The sequence below is a fragment of the Juglans regia genome, chromosome 1 (assembly GCF_001411555.2).
Source record: "Juglans regia cultivar Chandler chromosome 1, Walnut 2.0, whole genome shotgun sequence".
NCBI lineage: Eukaryota > Viridiplantae > Streptophyta > Magnoliopsida > Fagales > Juglandaceae > Juglans > Juglans regia.
The window spans coordinates 1,567,569-1,583,979 of NC_049901.1; the positions used below are offsets into that span (position 1 = coordinate 1,567,569).

Consider the following 16,411-nt stretch of genomic DNA (forward strand, 5'->3'; position numbering starts at 1 on the left):
ATAATTGCTATATATAAGACCCTCTTCTCTACCCAACAGTGAGATATATACCTCATTACATAAAGCCATGAAATTGGCTAACTTATGCATGTGCTACCACGTTCTCTTCTCTATATGTAAATACGAATTGACCAATCAATATAGTAATTGAAAACCTTTTTCGTATCTTCTATAATCTATCCAAAAGTAGACCAATCCTCTTCAGTATATATTCTGTACAGCTTTTACAATCTTTTGCGCATCACCTTCAAACAAAACTCTTTGAAACCCAATTTTGTACTCATGATCTCCACATCCCTCCATAAGGCCATGCATTGATCTGCTGCATTGATAGATCTATATATTCCCTGTCTTTGTTCATGCAAGGCAGCCAATATTTCACCATTACAATTTCTAACAATCACATGACCTATACCCATTATCTGGTTTTTAATTTCAATTACAGCATCAAAATTTGCTTTGCAGCAATCTTTCCCGCGGGGTGATCTCTTCCAGCTTTGAGCTATTCTTTCGATCACCCTATTGTGTTGCTTCTCCTCTTGAACCATATGGGCTCCTGATGAAATTCTTCCAAACTATCCATATTATATAGATCATGCATGCAATTAACACCCTTTGAGGAGCCGATCGAGAACGTACTTAGCTTCAAAGACGAACAAGTTTCTTCTATGCCAGATGCTTCTCATGATGACCACAATAGCTTCAAGTTGATCCTTCTTTTAACTCCCTACACAGATCCTCCCACATATTTAAGAAATTCTCCCCATAGCTTGACCATTTCTGAAGTGGAGTACTACCCCTTTACCCCCATGCATCAGATGAGTAATTGTTTCGACTCCATTGAAGCAAATAGGACATGATCATGTATCATAATCAATAATCTTTCTACTGAAAATATTATACCTGGTTGGGAGAAGCTAGCTAGGTAATAATTCTCTACCCTCCCTCCAGATAAAATGCTTAATTTGCAACTCCAGGAATAATATTTCAACCCCATAGCTTCTTCCACTTGTTTTGAAGTGCTATTGATGCTTGCGGTAGTAACCAATTCACCGCATGAGTTTTTGCCATTTACCCCACATTTACCAGATCGAGGCGCTGTACAAAAGACTTTTTAGCGAAATATTTCTATAGCGGTCCCTGCATGGACAAAATTAATAAATGTGACTAACGTAATTCTTATCACATGCAGATGAAAAATAAATTTGATAGCTCCACGCGAGCTGATTTTGTCGTTGTCGTGAAATCACAAGGGCAAGCAATTCTACGATATTCCCGGCCAATAGCGATCATTTTAAGTTGTAAATTATTTTCTGACCAATATAAAAAATGTCGAAAATATCTTTCAAAATAAACGAGGCATAGCTTTCATTAAAGAGCCCCGGCCCACACATCGGATATCATTCTCCAAGATGGAAAACACACTTTGTTTGACATGTGATTAACGTTTGTGCGTGTCAGTGAGAGAGAGAGAGAGAGAGAGAGCAATTTTCTCACCCGGCCCACTAAAACGTCCATAGCTAGACGGGGACTGAAAATTTCAAATTTTTAAAGGCTTTCCCTTGTATATATTTGATGCAGAGAATAGCAATATATATATTAGCCCGCAAGTTCAAAGATTAATATATTTTGAAACCTCAACATTAAATTCGCCATCCAAATTAACCCGTTTATGAAAACACAAGCTCGTGAAGGATTTAGAAGGTCCTCGAGTATTTCTTAATTTCATACATGATTGAAGATATGGAAACGAGATCCTTGTTTAGTGCAGATCCACCAACAATCCTCTTTATGCAGTCCGAGAGCCTGGTATAATATAGCAGCAGCTGTGTCAATGCAGCCCTCAAAATCTCCATACCACACAGTAAGCTGCTGAAAGAAGTTATGACGTCTTTATGCATCAGCTCTATTGCACCTTTCCATCTACTTGCAAAGTCCTTCACCAGTGGCTCAACTTCTCCAACGGCTATGGGTTTCTCAGAACTAGAAGTCGGGTCCTCCGCTGTTAATAGCTTGCGAATTAGCCCATTTCCTTAAACAAACATATGACAAAATTATATTGAAACATTGCATCGATTTAGTACTTACAGGCTCGGGTCTTTACAAACTTTATTATATCACTGAAATGCTCTAGTAGCAGCTCTTCCTGCAAGAAGAAACAGACGAACTAAAACAAAATGCAAACAAAAACCCAAAAGTCAGGAAAAAAGGGCCTACACAAAACAGATCATTGATAGGGAGAACGATATAAGCTTCAGAATAGGCATTTGGTTGTTTGCAAACTTTATGTCAGCACGTTTTGCGAAAACAAAGTTCTTCCCCTACACATAACAGCTAGTTCCCAAGGAGCTTCCTGAGGGGATTAAAGGAAGCCTTTCTTGCACACCCTTCAGTAAAATCAATTGTGTTTCAGTAATATCAAGAAACACAAGTTTTGAAAGAGGGGTAAGTTGAAGATAGCACCGTTCTGTTGAGACAGGAATCAGGACAAGTGTTTTAATCCTTCAAGGAGATGCGTACACTCCCTTCAGTCATAGAATAACAACCCATGGAAAGTCGTCATCATTTTTATTTTATTTAAAAAAAAAAAAGAACATATATATTCAGTTTCTAAGAGCGACTATTTAACCCTATGGCTTCCCTAGATGTCTTTATAATAAACATAAAATACAAAACAAAAAAAGCATCACTAGCAACCAGCCTAGGCACAATTCTTCAATTTCAAGATCGATAATGAAATTTTCCTTTTGCATCTAAACTATGTCTCAAAGCTGTTGGTTGACAGTTACCACAAATAATGCTGTGTTGCTCTTCAGCAGCTCCTCAAAGTGCATTTGAATTTTACCACCATCTGGACTAGCTTCCTGAAATCCAGCCGACATACATGTTAAAATTCACAGCAGCTTAAGGCCAGAGGACACTGCAAATTTCTTGAGCAACAAATATGAGCAAATATGCTGTCCATCCAAAAGGCATCATAACGAAGCAAACTTGTCCAAAAAGTTTTTTTGGATAAAAAGGAGCTTGTCTGAAAATTTATTGCCCCGACTACCCCAACTTCTACCTTTACATTAATAAAGTTGATTTCATATTCCAGAAGCGAATAAGAAACTAATCCTTACCTTCAAAACAGAAATTGTCATGTCATAGTTGTTAATCAGAAACACAATTTGTAATTTGGTTTTTGGGAATACTTTTGCAAGCTTGATAAGCAAGTCATCAACAGCCATTCTCAGTCGTTCCAAATTCAATTCAAGCTGCAATGTTGAGGAATTATGTATTTTGAGAAATTGATCTCATTATGAAACCAAGCACATACATGTTTCATTACTTCAGTTCTTGTGTCTCACCTGCCCATCTCCATATTCAACATTGAGGCGGATTAGTGAAGCTGTGAATTCAGCATAACGCCTCATGACATAGTGAGGACGAACATCATCTTCCCATAACGTCTTCACGTTAGCGTTGCGCAGGCTGTTGAGATGCATATCGAATACCATCTTGAAACGGGGCCATAGGGAAATATTGACCTGCTCAAATTGAGTTAAGAATGAGTCACCGTTATAATTTGTGGTAAGGTTAAAGATCCAAGACACAACAGCAGAAGAGTTTCAACAGTTTTCTACCCCTGTACCATTTTGCTGGACCTCCTTTCTTTTTTTGATGTCTAATTATAGTTTTCCAAAGTGAAGACTTGAAGGATCTTAGATTTACAAAATAAATATTCTATACATTGGAAAAGAGAATACACGAGCAAAACAGGGAGGTAAACACGGCAATTCAGAAGTAACACAGTAACAATGATAATCTCTTAAAACTTTGGAATCCGTGTAGAGGACAAAGAAATAGGATCGATAGATAATTTTTTCTTGATAAGTTAGCAAAAACATAAGCAGGATTGAGGGAGAATTTTGAAAATGAAAACCACCTATCCAAAAAAAAAAAAAAAAAATTGCAAAATTAAAGCCAATATGTTGACTTGGAAACAAATTCTAGTCATTCAGCAGTTGAGTTCCATCACTTTCAAATTTCAGGAGTTTTTATAAGGTGTGGCCAATAGGGATTAAAAGTATTTTGTAAGGACAACAACATTAGAGCCATCTTCTGTCAAATTACACGAGGGCTCCACGTTTTTGCAACCAAATTTTGGTGGCTGAGAAAACCTGAAATAAGCCATTAGATCCAAATCCCTGAAGTGGTACAACAAAAGACATGGACAAATAAGGTCAGCTGGTCTTAAGCTAGAGGTTTTGGGAAAGAAAATGTCAATTCAACCATATTTTCTTCCTGATTTTCCATATATGGTAAGTTCTCCTGTATTCAGTCAAAGAAGAATATATGCATATATACTTTGTCTATGATTTAAAAAAATTAGTGACCCCAACAATGGAGAAATTAACTGGAGACCAAAAAAACAATCTTTTATATGTTATGGTCCTTGATCATTTTCCTAGTTATACCACTCCTTTTCTACCTATAAAAAAAGGTTATACCGCTCCTTTTCTAGCATTAGAGGTAGTCTCTCTTCCAAGTTACAAACTGATTTTCCTAGTTATACCACTCCTTTTCTACCTATCAAAAAAGGTTATACCACTCCTTTTCCAGCATCAGAGGTAGTCTCTCTTCCAAATTACAAACTGTGCTAATGTATCTTTAGACAGAAATTTGAATCATCGTTGGGCAGCTCAAAAGATAAACATAGCAACTATATTAAAAAATAACGGACCTTGTCTAAATATAAATCCAAGCATGGAATCCGTCGCCGCGACATTGTGAGCTGAAAAGTAAAACATCAGTTACACATTAACCACAACCAGAATCACTATTCAACACAGTTTGAGTAATGAAACAATGATTGTTTTGGACACTTCACTAAAAATCAGAACTGCTATTTCTAACCCTATATGATATAATCAAAATATAACATGAAACAACAGAGAACGTTAAGAAGTAAAAATAGGAATGATCAAAGCTTGGAATGCTACCTGGTGCTGATGTATTATCCGAATCATGAGCATTAAACCAATTGCATCATAACAATTTGGAAGTATTGAATTGAAGTGCTCATCAATGACAGCAAATGGACCTGATAATCTCAAAGAGCAAGCAAAGAATCACTAACCTATCCAATTGTTTTTGGGCACAAAAAAAAAAATACACAATTCAAAGTTTACAGTGCTCGTGAATCATCTTGTATTCGTATGAAGCTTCAAAATATATAGAGGCAGACAAATGCCCAAGTATACGAGAATGATGCTTTATTCAGAGGAGAATGTATAATACAATCTGAGTTGTAAACGTAATGATCAAATTCTAATACAAGTCATTCCCATAGACTGCCATTTTTTTTATATGTTGAATAAAACTTGATAAGAACCACCAAAACTCAATTGACATCAGTTGTGTCTAGAAACATTTAATGCAAGTAATGCAGGAATATGTATCAAAGTTACCTGCAAAAATTTCATAAAATATGGATTCCTCACCAAAGAAATCATCACAGAAATGATATCTGTAGAAGACAATAAAATGTAAAATGCTTATCACCAAAGGATTATAATTCATTATCATTTAGAAAAAAGCATAATGAGCAAACTCCACAGTACTCAGAAGTAGCAGTATCCATAAGCAGCTTGTGCAAACTCCTGAAGAGAACCTCATAAGGATACTTGCTGGAACTGGCTTCGGCTATATGTGGAATTAAAGCAGGTTCATCAATTTCCTGATAATTCCAGACCACGGCATTAGCAAGCAATTAGGTCACAGTGTCTACCACAACTGTCTTAGATTCATTTATAAAAAATATGGAACATGCTTTGACTGGCAAATGCAATACTAATAAGCACTTTTTTAATACATACAATTCAATTTATTAGAAAAGGGATGAAACTTAAATACACAGGATGCGTGTAAGAATGACTCCCTTGAGAATGCAAAATTAAGCTCATGGGAATATTGACGCATGGGTGAAATAATATATAGGAAGCAACTCATTAATGTTAATCTACAGAATAAGCATTCCATAGAGAAGCCAAATATAATAGAAACAGACCAATGCCCAAAGAGTTGAAATTGAAATTTAAGTGAGTGATTGCCAAGAGAAGCTACATGCATTACTTCCACAAAAACCATATTTCACAGCTGGCAGAGAAATTATTTGTTAAAAAGTATTTAAGAAAACCTTCAAAATTTTTATCCTCTCCCCCAAAGCATAAACAGCAGAGCGATTCTTCAGGGGTTCCCTCCCTCTTAAAAAAAGACCAGCAGTGCTTCTAGTCTCCACACCAATCAAATCACTATATGTTGCTATATCCAACTGTAGTTTCTCCAGAGCCAGAATATATGCACGGAAATGTGCACTTAAGACCTGCAGAACATGTAGCTGCACTTCAATACTCTTCAAAAATATCAATGTGAAGATGAGACAAAATATGAGGAAGAAGAGAAGCAAATGAAATTAAAGCTAACTCTATAAAGATCAAATGAACACTGCCAAGTCCTCATAAAAGTAGAATTGCATGGGTGAAAGTTTTCATCTGCATCCCGACTAATTAAAAAAATAGATAATTGGTTCAAATATTCACCTTGTTCATTGTGTCAATGTATGCTCCACGGACCTCATTATATACTTCACTGCCATGTTCTTTGAGGAAGGAAACGATGTACCTGGGTGTTCATGTTTTAATATACTTTTATGATATGCCCATGATTGACCCACAGAAATATGATAAAACAATACCCTTCTAGTGCACAAAGAAAAAGGGAATGACTTCACGCATAATGGCAATGTCATAAAATTTTTATTAAGAAAGACACTAAAATAATTTGCGTAAAATAATTCATGTACACTAAATTTATAATACCGTCCGACTTGGATAAGTAGCTCTCTTTACAGGCATTGATGCCAATGCTTTAGCTAGCATCACATACAATTAATTACCTGAATGAATGCTGGGGATGCACAGAAAAGCTTTAACCATCAAGAACATTCTTAGCACAGCTCATGATGGGCTCAAAAATGATGGTGTTTGATCAGCTCTCAACCCCATGATCAAAGGAAAGGATACACACATATAACTAGCTCTTATTATGTAAAGTCAAGTTTTTCTAATCGACAAATCAAAAGAAACAACCAATATATGGTTGCAGTTTTCCCAAAATAGGTTCAAAAAGAGAAAAGTACACGTGTGCAAGAAGAATTCCTAGCTTAATAGTTAATGGTGAACAAAAAAGAATGTATCTCAAGAAGCTTCTTGGCACAATATTGAACAAAATAAGGAACTTTCAGCGATAAAGAAGTTGTAATTGGATTCAGATATGATGGACGATATAAATATTGACCGATGATAAAACTCACAAGCATGCTAAGAAGATTTCACAGAAAGATCAAACACAGCCCATCACCACGTCCTTTAGAGATCCATACGCAATAAAGATGCAATTGCATAACTAACAGGTTAGCTAGCCATAGTAATGTAAACCCATGGGGAAAGAAAAGAACCAAAAAAAGGGATTTGATGAATGGAAAATACGTATATGATAAAACATTGCCAAATTAACATGTGCCATAACTAAGAAGTTATTAGACACTACTCACTTGTATTTTAAAAGCACACTCTGTTGAAGGATCTGGATATTTGTTTTTGGTTTTCTCAAAGCATAAAGCTTCTGAACAACGAAGTCAAATGTCTGCAAAAAGATCAAAACAGTAGAAAGAGTTTACAGTTCATGTGTCAAATCCTCATTAAATGAGTGATCATATGGTAGAAAATGTCAACTGTTAAAACTTGACTCATAGAACATTCTTTTATTTTTGATGATGTGGAACCTCATCAAGGGCCCTTCCGACCCACACCTCAGGAGTACATGACGCCACCCACCAAAATTCATAAAGACATCTGAACTTACTTCGCAATTAATATGTCAATTCATCCTTAAATGAATGAAATTTTGCATAGCCTACTGGCAGTTGTAATCAATTAAGAGAAAAAACTGTTGATGAAGGCCGTTATTCCTATCCTCGTGGCAATCTTTGGTCTTAGAAAAATTACCTCAGACTTCAATTTCCATTCTAGATGACAAACTAAAAATACTAGTTACTATTCAATGTAGATGAATATATGACTAAGACAGATACTAAGGCCCCGTTTGGATGGTGCAAGTGTTTCATCTCATCTCATCTCAACAGTACAACTTTTTCAAATTTCCACACAAAATATAATAAACAATTCAACTTTTTCAAATTCCAAAACAATAATAATATTAAAAAATAATATTCTATCAATATTTTATTCAACTTTCATCTCATCTCAATTCACTATCCAAACGACACCTAAGTCTCAATGTTATTATGCTCAAGTATCAAACGTAAGTACCAATAACCAACTTTTTCGAAGGTACACAAGTGTCAAAATTGTAGTTCTTTACAAGATGTGTTAGAAACAGACACAATATGATCGAAAAAACTACATGTTAGGGTCAGCTCCTCATGTCAACCAAGCTTTGGGGTTGCCAGGGACTCTAAGCCCAAAATGTTTGTCACCAAGGATGGCTACTATTTCTACTTTTCATGTTTTAACGCATAAGGACTGTTCTTACTAATTGATATTAAGCAGTCTAAACAAGCAATCATCCGTGTGCAAATCTCTCTGTGGGCATTGATCATAAAGCAACTACATATTTGTGGATATGATATGCATGACATTGTAGAGGATGTAGTCTCATTAACATTGTAGAGATGGAAAATGTACATTTTTTTTTATAAGTAAAAATATATATTAATATCAATAGGTGTAACCAAGTACACTGAGTGTATACAAGAGAGAACACCTAGCCCATAATAGAGTCCCTAAATGAACACCGCCCAAAGAGGGAGAAATTAGAAACCTATCCAATATACACCAAGCCCTATTAGGACAAAACACGGCTTCCCAAAACAAAGCAAGTCATTGTAACTACCCCGACCCTTTGTCTCCCACACAATTAATACTCCACCCGAATTATCCTACGAGGATTGAGGAAGGCTTTATGCCTTCCCTCTAGTTCTCCATCGACTTGTACTACCTCCATTTGCGTCGTAGTTGATTGCTCAAGTAAGACATTTTAACTCCCTGCTCTTCTTAAATCTTGATTTTGTTTCAAGCGAGTGACCCACCTCAATTGCAGCGTGTAGTGCTGTGAATTGGTGGTCAAATCCTCCACAAGTAATCCCCACACACTATTGTATCTCATTAACCTTTTGCAAAACCCAATCCGATGATGATCCAGCTATATTGTTTAATAAAGAAAGAGATAATAGGGGGACAACATCTTCTCCGTACACAGTTCCCAACTCAACACCAAGTCCTAAACATTTATTCTGGCAAGGCACCAACGACAAACTCATATTCAAATCCCGTACCTCCTCAACAACTCCATTAGTTCTCTCCAATGGTAAGGTCATGGTCACCATTGGAGATTCTAGGTTGGTAGCAAGTCCTTTCACCTCTGGCAACCCTTTATGTGCAACTTCAATGGACCCTACATCTACTTCAGACCTCGGCGTTACACCATTTTCCTTCAACTTCGATGTGGGAGCCATAGTTTTTTCGGGAAGAACACTAAACAAGGGTGTAACACCGACTGTCTTTCCTGTGTCACCTGTGGCGAAGGGCATTCCATTACGGATGTGGATCTAGTTATAGGGACAAAGTCGAATCCGGTTTTCCGTTTTCCTTTATCTAAGATTAAAGGATTCGGGCCTATCTTAGGCTTGTTTCTTATGACCATTTTGCCTCCAGCTAAAAGCAAATCTATTTTCCTAGACAAGAAAGCGATCGCTGCCTTCAACTCGACAAGCTGGATTTCCATCTCCTTTAATGTATTGTGCATCATGACAAGTTGGTTCTAAGCTTGTGTGATTTGCAGGCCACTTTCACAGTTCCCCTCACTCTGAGTCACCAAAGCATGACCCGTCTTCAAAGCTGCTGCATATGATCGCCTCGCCACCGTGGTTGTGCCTGGGTTTTTTTGTTTCAACTCCAGGTTGATGTTCTCATGATCAGATGTCCTCTTCAGGCTTTCCTTCCTTGACCCATCAGCATGAAAGGAAAAAAACATATACGCGACTCTGCATAATTCAACAGCAAACTTCTCCCAACCCAGACCTTCATACCCTTCAGGAATGACTACAACACTCCGCCTGCCTCCACCATATTCGATGACAGTTACATACCTACCATGCATGTTAGAGCATCGTTGAGCCACGAACGCTCTGTTTCCTTCGTGCAAATGTTTTGTGAAATCCAAATTTCTCCCTGCTTGTAATACTACTTCCACCGTAGCCACCAGCCATCCTATACCACTCCTACCCATAGCAACAGACCTCCAAACCCTTTGCTCCTCTCCACAATTTTTAATGAGGACCTCCATGCTTCTGGCAAAAACTCAAAAGCCTTTGATTCCACCCAAAAGCGCACCAACTGACCCATATTAAGTTCAAACCTTCGATTTTAGATGCAGAGGCTTACCAAGCTCAAGGGCTTTCCAAGCTTCATTCCTGTCGAATGTTTATGCAAAGATACGAGCACAAGCTTCAGTGCAGATACAAGCACAAGCTGCGAGAAGGACACAGCTGAAGAGCTACGGAGCTCAGCTGCAGATAGGGCTCGCGGGACAATCTTGATGCCGGAGTACTCCCAACAGACTCGCTGGAAGCCAGCGACTCTTTCTATGTCGACGGCACAGCCAACGGAGCCATTGGTAGTAAGCGCCACTACACACGGGCTCACTCTAAAAGACGACAGAGAGAGAAACTTGCAAAAGTCTAGGTCGCAAGAGGGAGGACAAATGCCGAACGGCCCTTAGCGAAGTCGCCAGGGACCGTCGACCTTGTATGTGACGGTGGTGAGGTGTCACATGCCAGCTAGGGTGGCGGCGGGTTTGGGTGCCCTAGGGTTTTCTCTCTCCATGCGTATTCTCTCGAGAGGCTCTCTCTAATTTCAATTATCTAGGAGATAAAATAACTACGAAAAATGTACGTAAAACAAAAAAATTAAATAATGTTCATCAGCCAGTGCATATGCAATTGTAGTAAAAAAAAAAAACCTTTGAAACTGCTTTCTGACGGAGTTTTTCTAGCTCAGGTTGAACATCTTTTAGAGCTTTTGAAACTTTGACCATAGGATCCACTTCTACAAACTTCAGCTTCTTACTTAGAATCTCAAGAGTTCTCAGGAATTCATCATTGACCTGGACAAATTCCACTGCAAGTATGTTAACAGTAACAAAAGGAAAGGGATAAAAAAAAATTCCACATCACTACATTGACGAGGAAGCACAACCAAAATGAACAAAAACACATGTATTCTCCTCTCAAATCACCTATATCAATATTTTTACATTATTCACTTCCCTTAAATTAATAGCAACTAGAGTCCTGGTAATCTTTTATGAAGATAATCTTTTGTGATAGAAGAATCAATGAAACTCTTTGATTTGGGAAAAGGGGACGGTTAAACAAGAATAATTTTGGTTGAGTGGGATCAAGTTGCAAAGCTTCTTTTCTTTCTTAATATATATATATATATATAATTAACCAAGTTCCATAGCTAAGACAAACATGTAACAATATCAATCATCACATGAACAAGGAAAAATTTTGTCATACAAAAACCAGTGATACCTCTCCATCAATAATTATGTCAACCATCCGCGGTGGGACTATAATGTCTTCTACAAATTTTGCCAATTTTGATTCTGCCACCTGTTTAAAGAGCATATTTAACGTAAGGCGCAAGAGAAAAACAGAATGTCTAGAAATAATAATTTCACTTGAGTTCCTTTTTATTCCAAGAAACAGAAAACTCTAATTGAGCACAAAAACAAACTGACTGATGATGGTTCAGAATGAATTCTATTATCCAAGAGTCCTTCTACATACTCCCCCCCCCCCCCCCAAAAAAAAAAAAAAAAAGAATCATAGAATGAGGATGCAGTCCAACTAGGTCAAACCGCAAAGGACCAATTGAAGAATTCTTATTCTGCCTGTTTCATTACCTGAGTTCCGTAATTGTGGTCCATACTTGACAAAGCACAAATAAACCCCAAAAGAAACTCCAATTGAATACAACATTTCTTAGGTTTTTTTTTTTTTTTTTTTTGTACTAACTACATCTAGCTCCTTCCACACAAGACAACTCGAATCAAATGGTTTACACGGCCATGTGACAAGATGAAAGCATCATTAAAATCTAATTTAATCCACAATCCATGCTTCTGTGGTTCTCAAAACTGAAAACCCAACAGAAAAATGAAGCAAAAATTCACAAGGATACCTTGCGATTCTTAAGCTTCAGGCCCATGTCCATAGACTTCTCTTGGAGGATTTTTATGTCTGAACTTATGGAACCAATTTCAGCCTGGGAAATAAAATGTCAATGAACAACTCCATTAAAAAGTGAAAGAAAAAAAAATCCAAACACAAAGAATCAATCCACGACAAGGTAACAGAGAGATTGTATATCATTTAAAATGAACATGTATTCAATACTTCTTAGTTAAACATCCCAAAGCTGAACAAAAATCACTATCATTGTTCACAATAGTTTGTAGGAAAAATATGACCACACTTTTAAACACCTCTTAAGCAACAACGAAATGAAGCTAGTGCCTACAATCAGCGTTTTCTTTTTCACAGCATATAAATGGTCTACTTGCAAAATCATCCAGACCTTCTACATGGATCTTTTGTAGTAATCTTTAGTACTTTCTATATATAAGATCCAGGGGTATGGGATCCAAGAGGTGCTATTTAAATATTTACGATACCAAGAAACTAATGAGGGAATTAACCTAGAGAAAAAGCCAGATCATGCACTGATCTGCACTTGGACTTCATAGACATAGTGTGGTTGTAGAGGGAAGTCAGGCCTTGTCCTCATTGATCAGACTGTGGATTACAACATCGGGAATTAACCTAGAGAAAAAGCCAGATCATGCACTGGTCTGCACTTGGACTTCATAGACATGGTATGGTTGTAAAGAGAAGTCAGGCCTTGTCCTCATTGATCAGACTGTGGATTACAATATCTAAATAACCATCAAGATGAACCCCTCAAATAATATAATTTGTTGCTTGTTACATCCTCCGCCTATTTACATTTGAATTGCATTTTGGGTATAACTTAAAACTAGTCTTTGACCCAAACCACACAGTTCCTTTATGCTTGATCTACCTTTGAAAATACAAATAATTGCACTGCAAATCAAAATATGAAAGTTTTTGCACAAGGTTTCGGTCTTGTTGAAATAGGCAGGAAAAGCCAATGAACTCTAAGCTCAACACTAACCCCTCCTGATGGTGATATCATGTGTTCAAGATGCATTAGGTGGGTGCATATTTACCAATCATAAGATTATTAAAAAGAATGTCATGAATTATAATTGTTGCGAAGTGGCAGAATTATACTAGAGATATGATTGACTACGTTCTCAGCCAATGTGTTATTAGAGTGATTACTTGCTTATTTCCAACAAATATGCTTGAGAAGCCATTTAATCAGTTCAAAAAATATGAAAAAATAAAACTTTGCATTATTAATGAAACCTTTGGTTACTTCTAAAAGAAATGAAACAAAGTCTCACTGAAGCTGCAAGCAAGTAAACATTTGTTTATTGCCAAGCAAGGGCCAACATACTTGAAATCCACTGAGGAGAGTTTCCATCTGTGACAAAATGCTGTCACATTCACGAATTTGATCATGAAGAGACACCAAGTTATCACTTTCATGTATGTAATCCTGCGATGTTCAAAAGATAGAATACCAATAAAGTCAACAGAAAACCTCCAATTTTTTTTTTTAAGTTACGCAAAATGAAGAGTATCTCTGCCACACAAACAATCAAACAAGTAAATAATGTCTTATTCTTCATTGATGTGCGTACGCATGCTTGTACGCACTTCCACATACACATGATATTAGATAGACTGCAAATGCGTCTCCAACTAAAGCTTGGGAGCTCTGTATATGTAAGTGTAATGACCAAAGTAAAAATTATCAAAGCTATCCTTCCAAAAAGCATTTGTCATAAAAGCTATGCTCCATGACCCTTACGGCCTAAATTCCCCAACCTAATCATTATCACCTTATATTCAGGCTGCTTGAACTCTTCTTCTTTATCAGATAAGTAAGCCCAAGTAGATCATACATACAAGGTAGGGCTTACTTTGCAACTCGAGTCTCGTGTACATTGATTCAAAAAAAATTAATGGAGCCATGTAGCTCGGCTGTTAAAAGGGGAAGGAGGAATGGGATAATCCTGGATTTAAAATTGTACCAAACTTATAAAGTTGATCCTAGAAAACAATGGCAATGGCATGAAACTCAGAGGCTCAAGACTTTAACTAGGAAATTACACTAATCTTTCATCCAATAAGAAAGTACCTCCCCAGCAAAAAATCTCTATTAAGAAGAAAATCTGTACAGGAATGCAATGCTACACCACTAAAGTCTTTGGACAATATTATCTAATAAAGAAGTGTAACAAAAAGACTATTTTGAAGTAAACTTCCTAAAATAAACAAGAAAACTAATTACGCCATATTTGAAGAATTACAGGTTTTGCCACAACAAAGTATCAACCACCTTATGCTGTGGACACCATGTTTAAGTCAGTTTTCAGGTTACCATAACTCAAGCAAAGCCTAGAAGGAGAGAGTTACAATATCAAGTAATGATGAATTATATAAATATGTGCACTCACAGACACATATGGATCACCACCAAAAGATTTAGTTTAGTCACCACATACCTGAATCGAGTCTAATTCAACTTGTCGTAAATTGTTCTCGACTCCCTTTGTATACTCTCGTAATTTTGCACCTTTAGACAGTATGTTTGCAACCACCTACGGCATTAAAGAGGCCAAAGTGGTGAGGAGGGAATCGCTAACATATAGAAAAGAAAATCAAAATCCATTTTTCAATGAGCAACAAAACTCAATTTAAACACTGAAACAAGAGGAGAAGGTGCAAGGAGAAAAGAATAACGACATTTTTTTTTTTCAAAGGTTGCATCTTAAAGAAGCATTGATAAATCCGTGGCCAAGGAAATCATCAAAAATCCAAGAAAATGATAGTGAAATTACATACATCATCATTTTTACATTCTTCTAGTTCTTGCTGTAGGCCTTCCAATGATATATCATCGCTGTACAACATGTCAACCAAATATCTTTTCAAGATGCCATATTTGTACGGGAGGCTCATGAAACTGACAACGTATCACATAACAAAAGAATGAAGATAATCTATTCCTAAACTAATCAGTGTGCATGTGATATGGATCACTGATTCCAAATAATGTAAAAGTAGCACTAATCCATGCAATGATATAAGGACACATCGTACTTGCTCACATCCTCCTCGATAGTCAAGTCCCCAACAAATGCTCCCAAATCAAATATATTTTTCTGATCGTCATTTGTCTCGCCATACGACTGTTCCTACAAGCATGGGAAAAATAAAAAGAAAGCTGAAATTAAGTGAGAACATATTACTTGCACAATAAATGGTTAGAAATATCATGGAGAATGGTCTACTACTAAGCGAAGACTCTGTGCATCGGGTATTTATTTTACGCCTCGATGCTATTTCGTGTATTCGGTCCTCTTCGAATGGGAATCTCCTGGGGTGTTTTGAAGGAAGGAAAGGCCTGAGACACGGGAGATCCGCTTCATCCTAATCTCTTTGTTTTGGTTATGTTGAATGACGCAAAAGGCAGTAGGAAATAACTTCGGTTTCCATCCAAGATGCGAAAGATCGAGATTATCACATGACTAAGTCGTTTTCAGCTGCTCAAGTTTCTTCAATTCAGACAATTAAGCTAGTGTTTAATGGTTCAAGAGGTTTTCGGGTCTAGAAGCAAATGCTTGCAAAACTGAGGTGTTCTTTGAATGCTAATATACGAAGAACAATCATTTTGGCTTGAGAAGAAGCATATAGAGCTATCGGATCTTACAATCGAAAGCAAAATTATGATTTACGAGAATAGGATAAACTACAAATACGAACTAAACCACTGCGAAATTTAAAGTTGAACCCTCACCACTTTATTCATTGCGACATCGGCCATAATTGACGAAGCGCTTCAAGGACTGAATACACCTGAGAGAGCTTGAAGAGCAGATGTTCAGATTGAATGCATGGTGGATGAAGGGAATTTCAATTCAGATACAGATCGGCAAATTTTTTCCAGTTACTACGATTACTATAAGAACTTAGGAAGACTCGTTCTGCGGGTCGGGCCGTGTCGGTCATATAGTTGTTTGGAATTGGTATAACCTAAAATTGACGTAATAAGTGACTAATGCGCTGTCCGATATTACCTTCCGCCTCATTCATTATATTACTTTTACTATCCAGTTTTTTTTA

The 16,411-nt window shown here is 37.0% G+C and overlaps 1 protein-coding gene across 3 annotated transcripts; it reads right to left on the reverse strand.

Annotated features, from left to right (window-relative positions):
* Positions 1-1,597: 1,597 nt before the first annotated feature.
* On the reverse strand, positions 1,598-16,329 carry LOC109001385 (vacuolar protein sorting-associated protein 52 A-like). Of its 3 annotated transcripts, XM_035688768.1 has the most exons (20): positions 16,086-16,329; positions 15,389-15,483; positions 15,131-15,188; positions 14,791-14,886; positions 13,677-13,778; positions 12,315-12,398; positions 11,663-11,743; positions 11,086-11,229; positions 7,598-7,689; positions 6,585-6,666; positions 6,182-6,367; positions 5,607-5,722; positions 5,454-5,512; positions 4,986-5,086; positions 4,727-4,777; positions 3,351-3,530; positions 3,123-3,257; positions 2,790-2,864; positions 2,089-2,146; positions 1,598-2,002 (listed from the first exon to the last, which is right to left on the reverse strand). In XM_035688768.1, the coding sequence occupies exons 1-20, from the start codon at positions 16,110-16,112 to the stop codon at positions 1,698-1,700; spliced, it is 2,127 nt and encodes a 708-aa protein (XP_035544661.1). In that variant the 5' UTR covers positions 16,113-16,329; the 3' UTR covers positions 1,598-1,697. The 3 variants fall into 3 exon arrangements, with proteins under 3 accessions (XP_035544661.1, XP_035544663.1, XP_035544665.1); XM_035688770.1 differs by lacking the exon at positions 15,131-15,188 and having other exon boundaries at positions 15,389-15,477; positions 16,086-16,306; XM_035688772.1 differs by lacking the exon at positions 15,131-15,188 and having other exon boundaries at positions 16,086-16,306.
* Between the last annotated feature and the right edge of the window lie 82 nt (positions 16,330-16,411).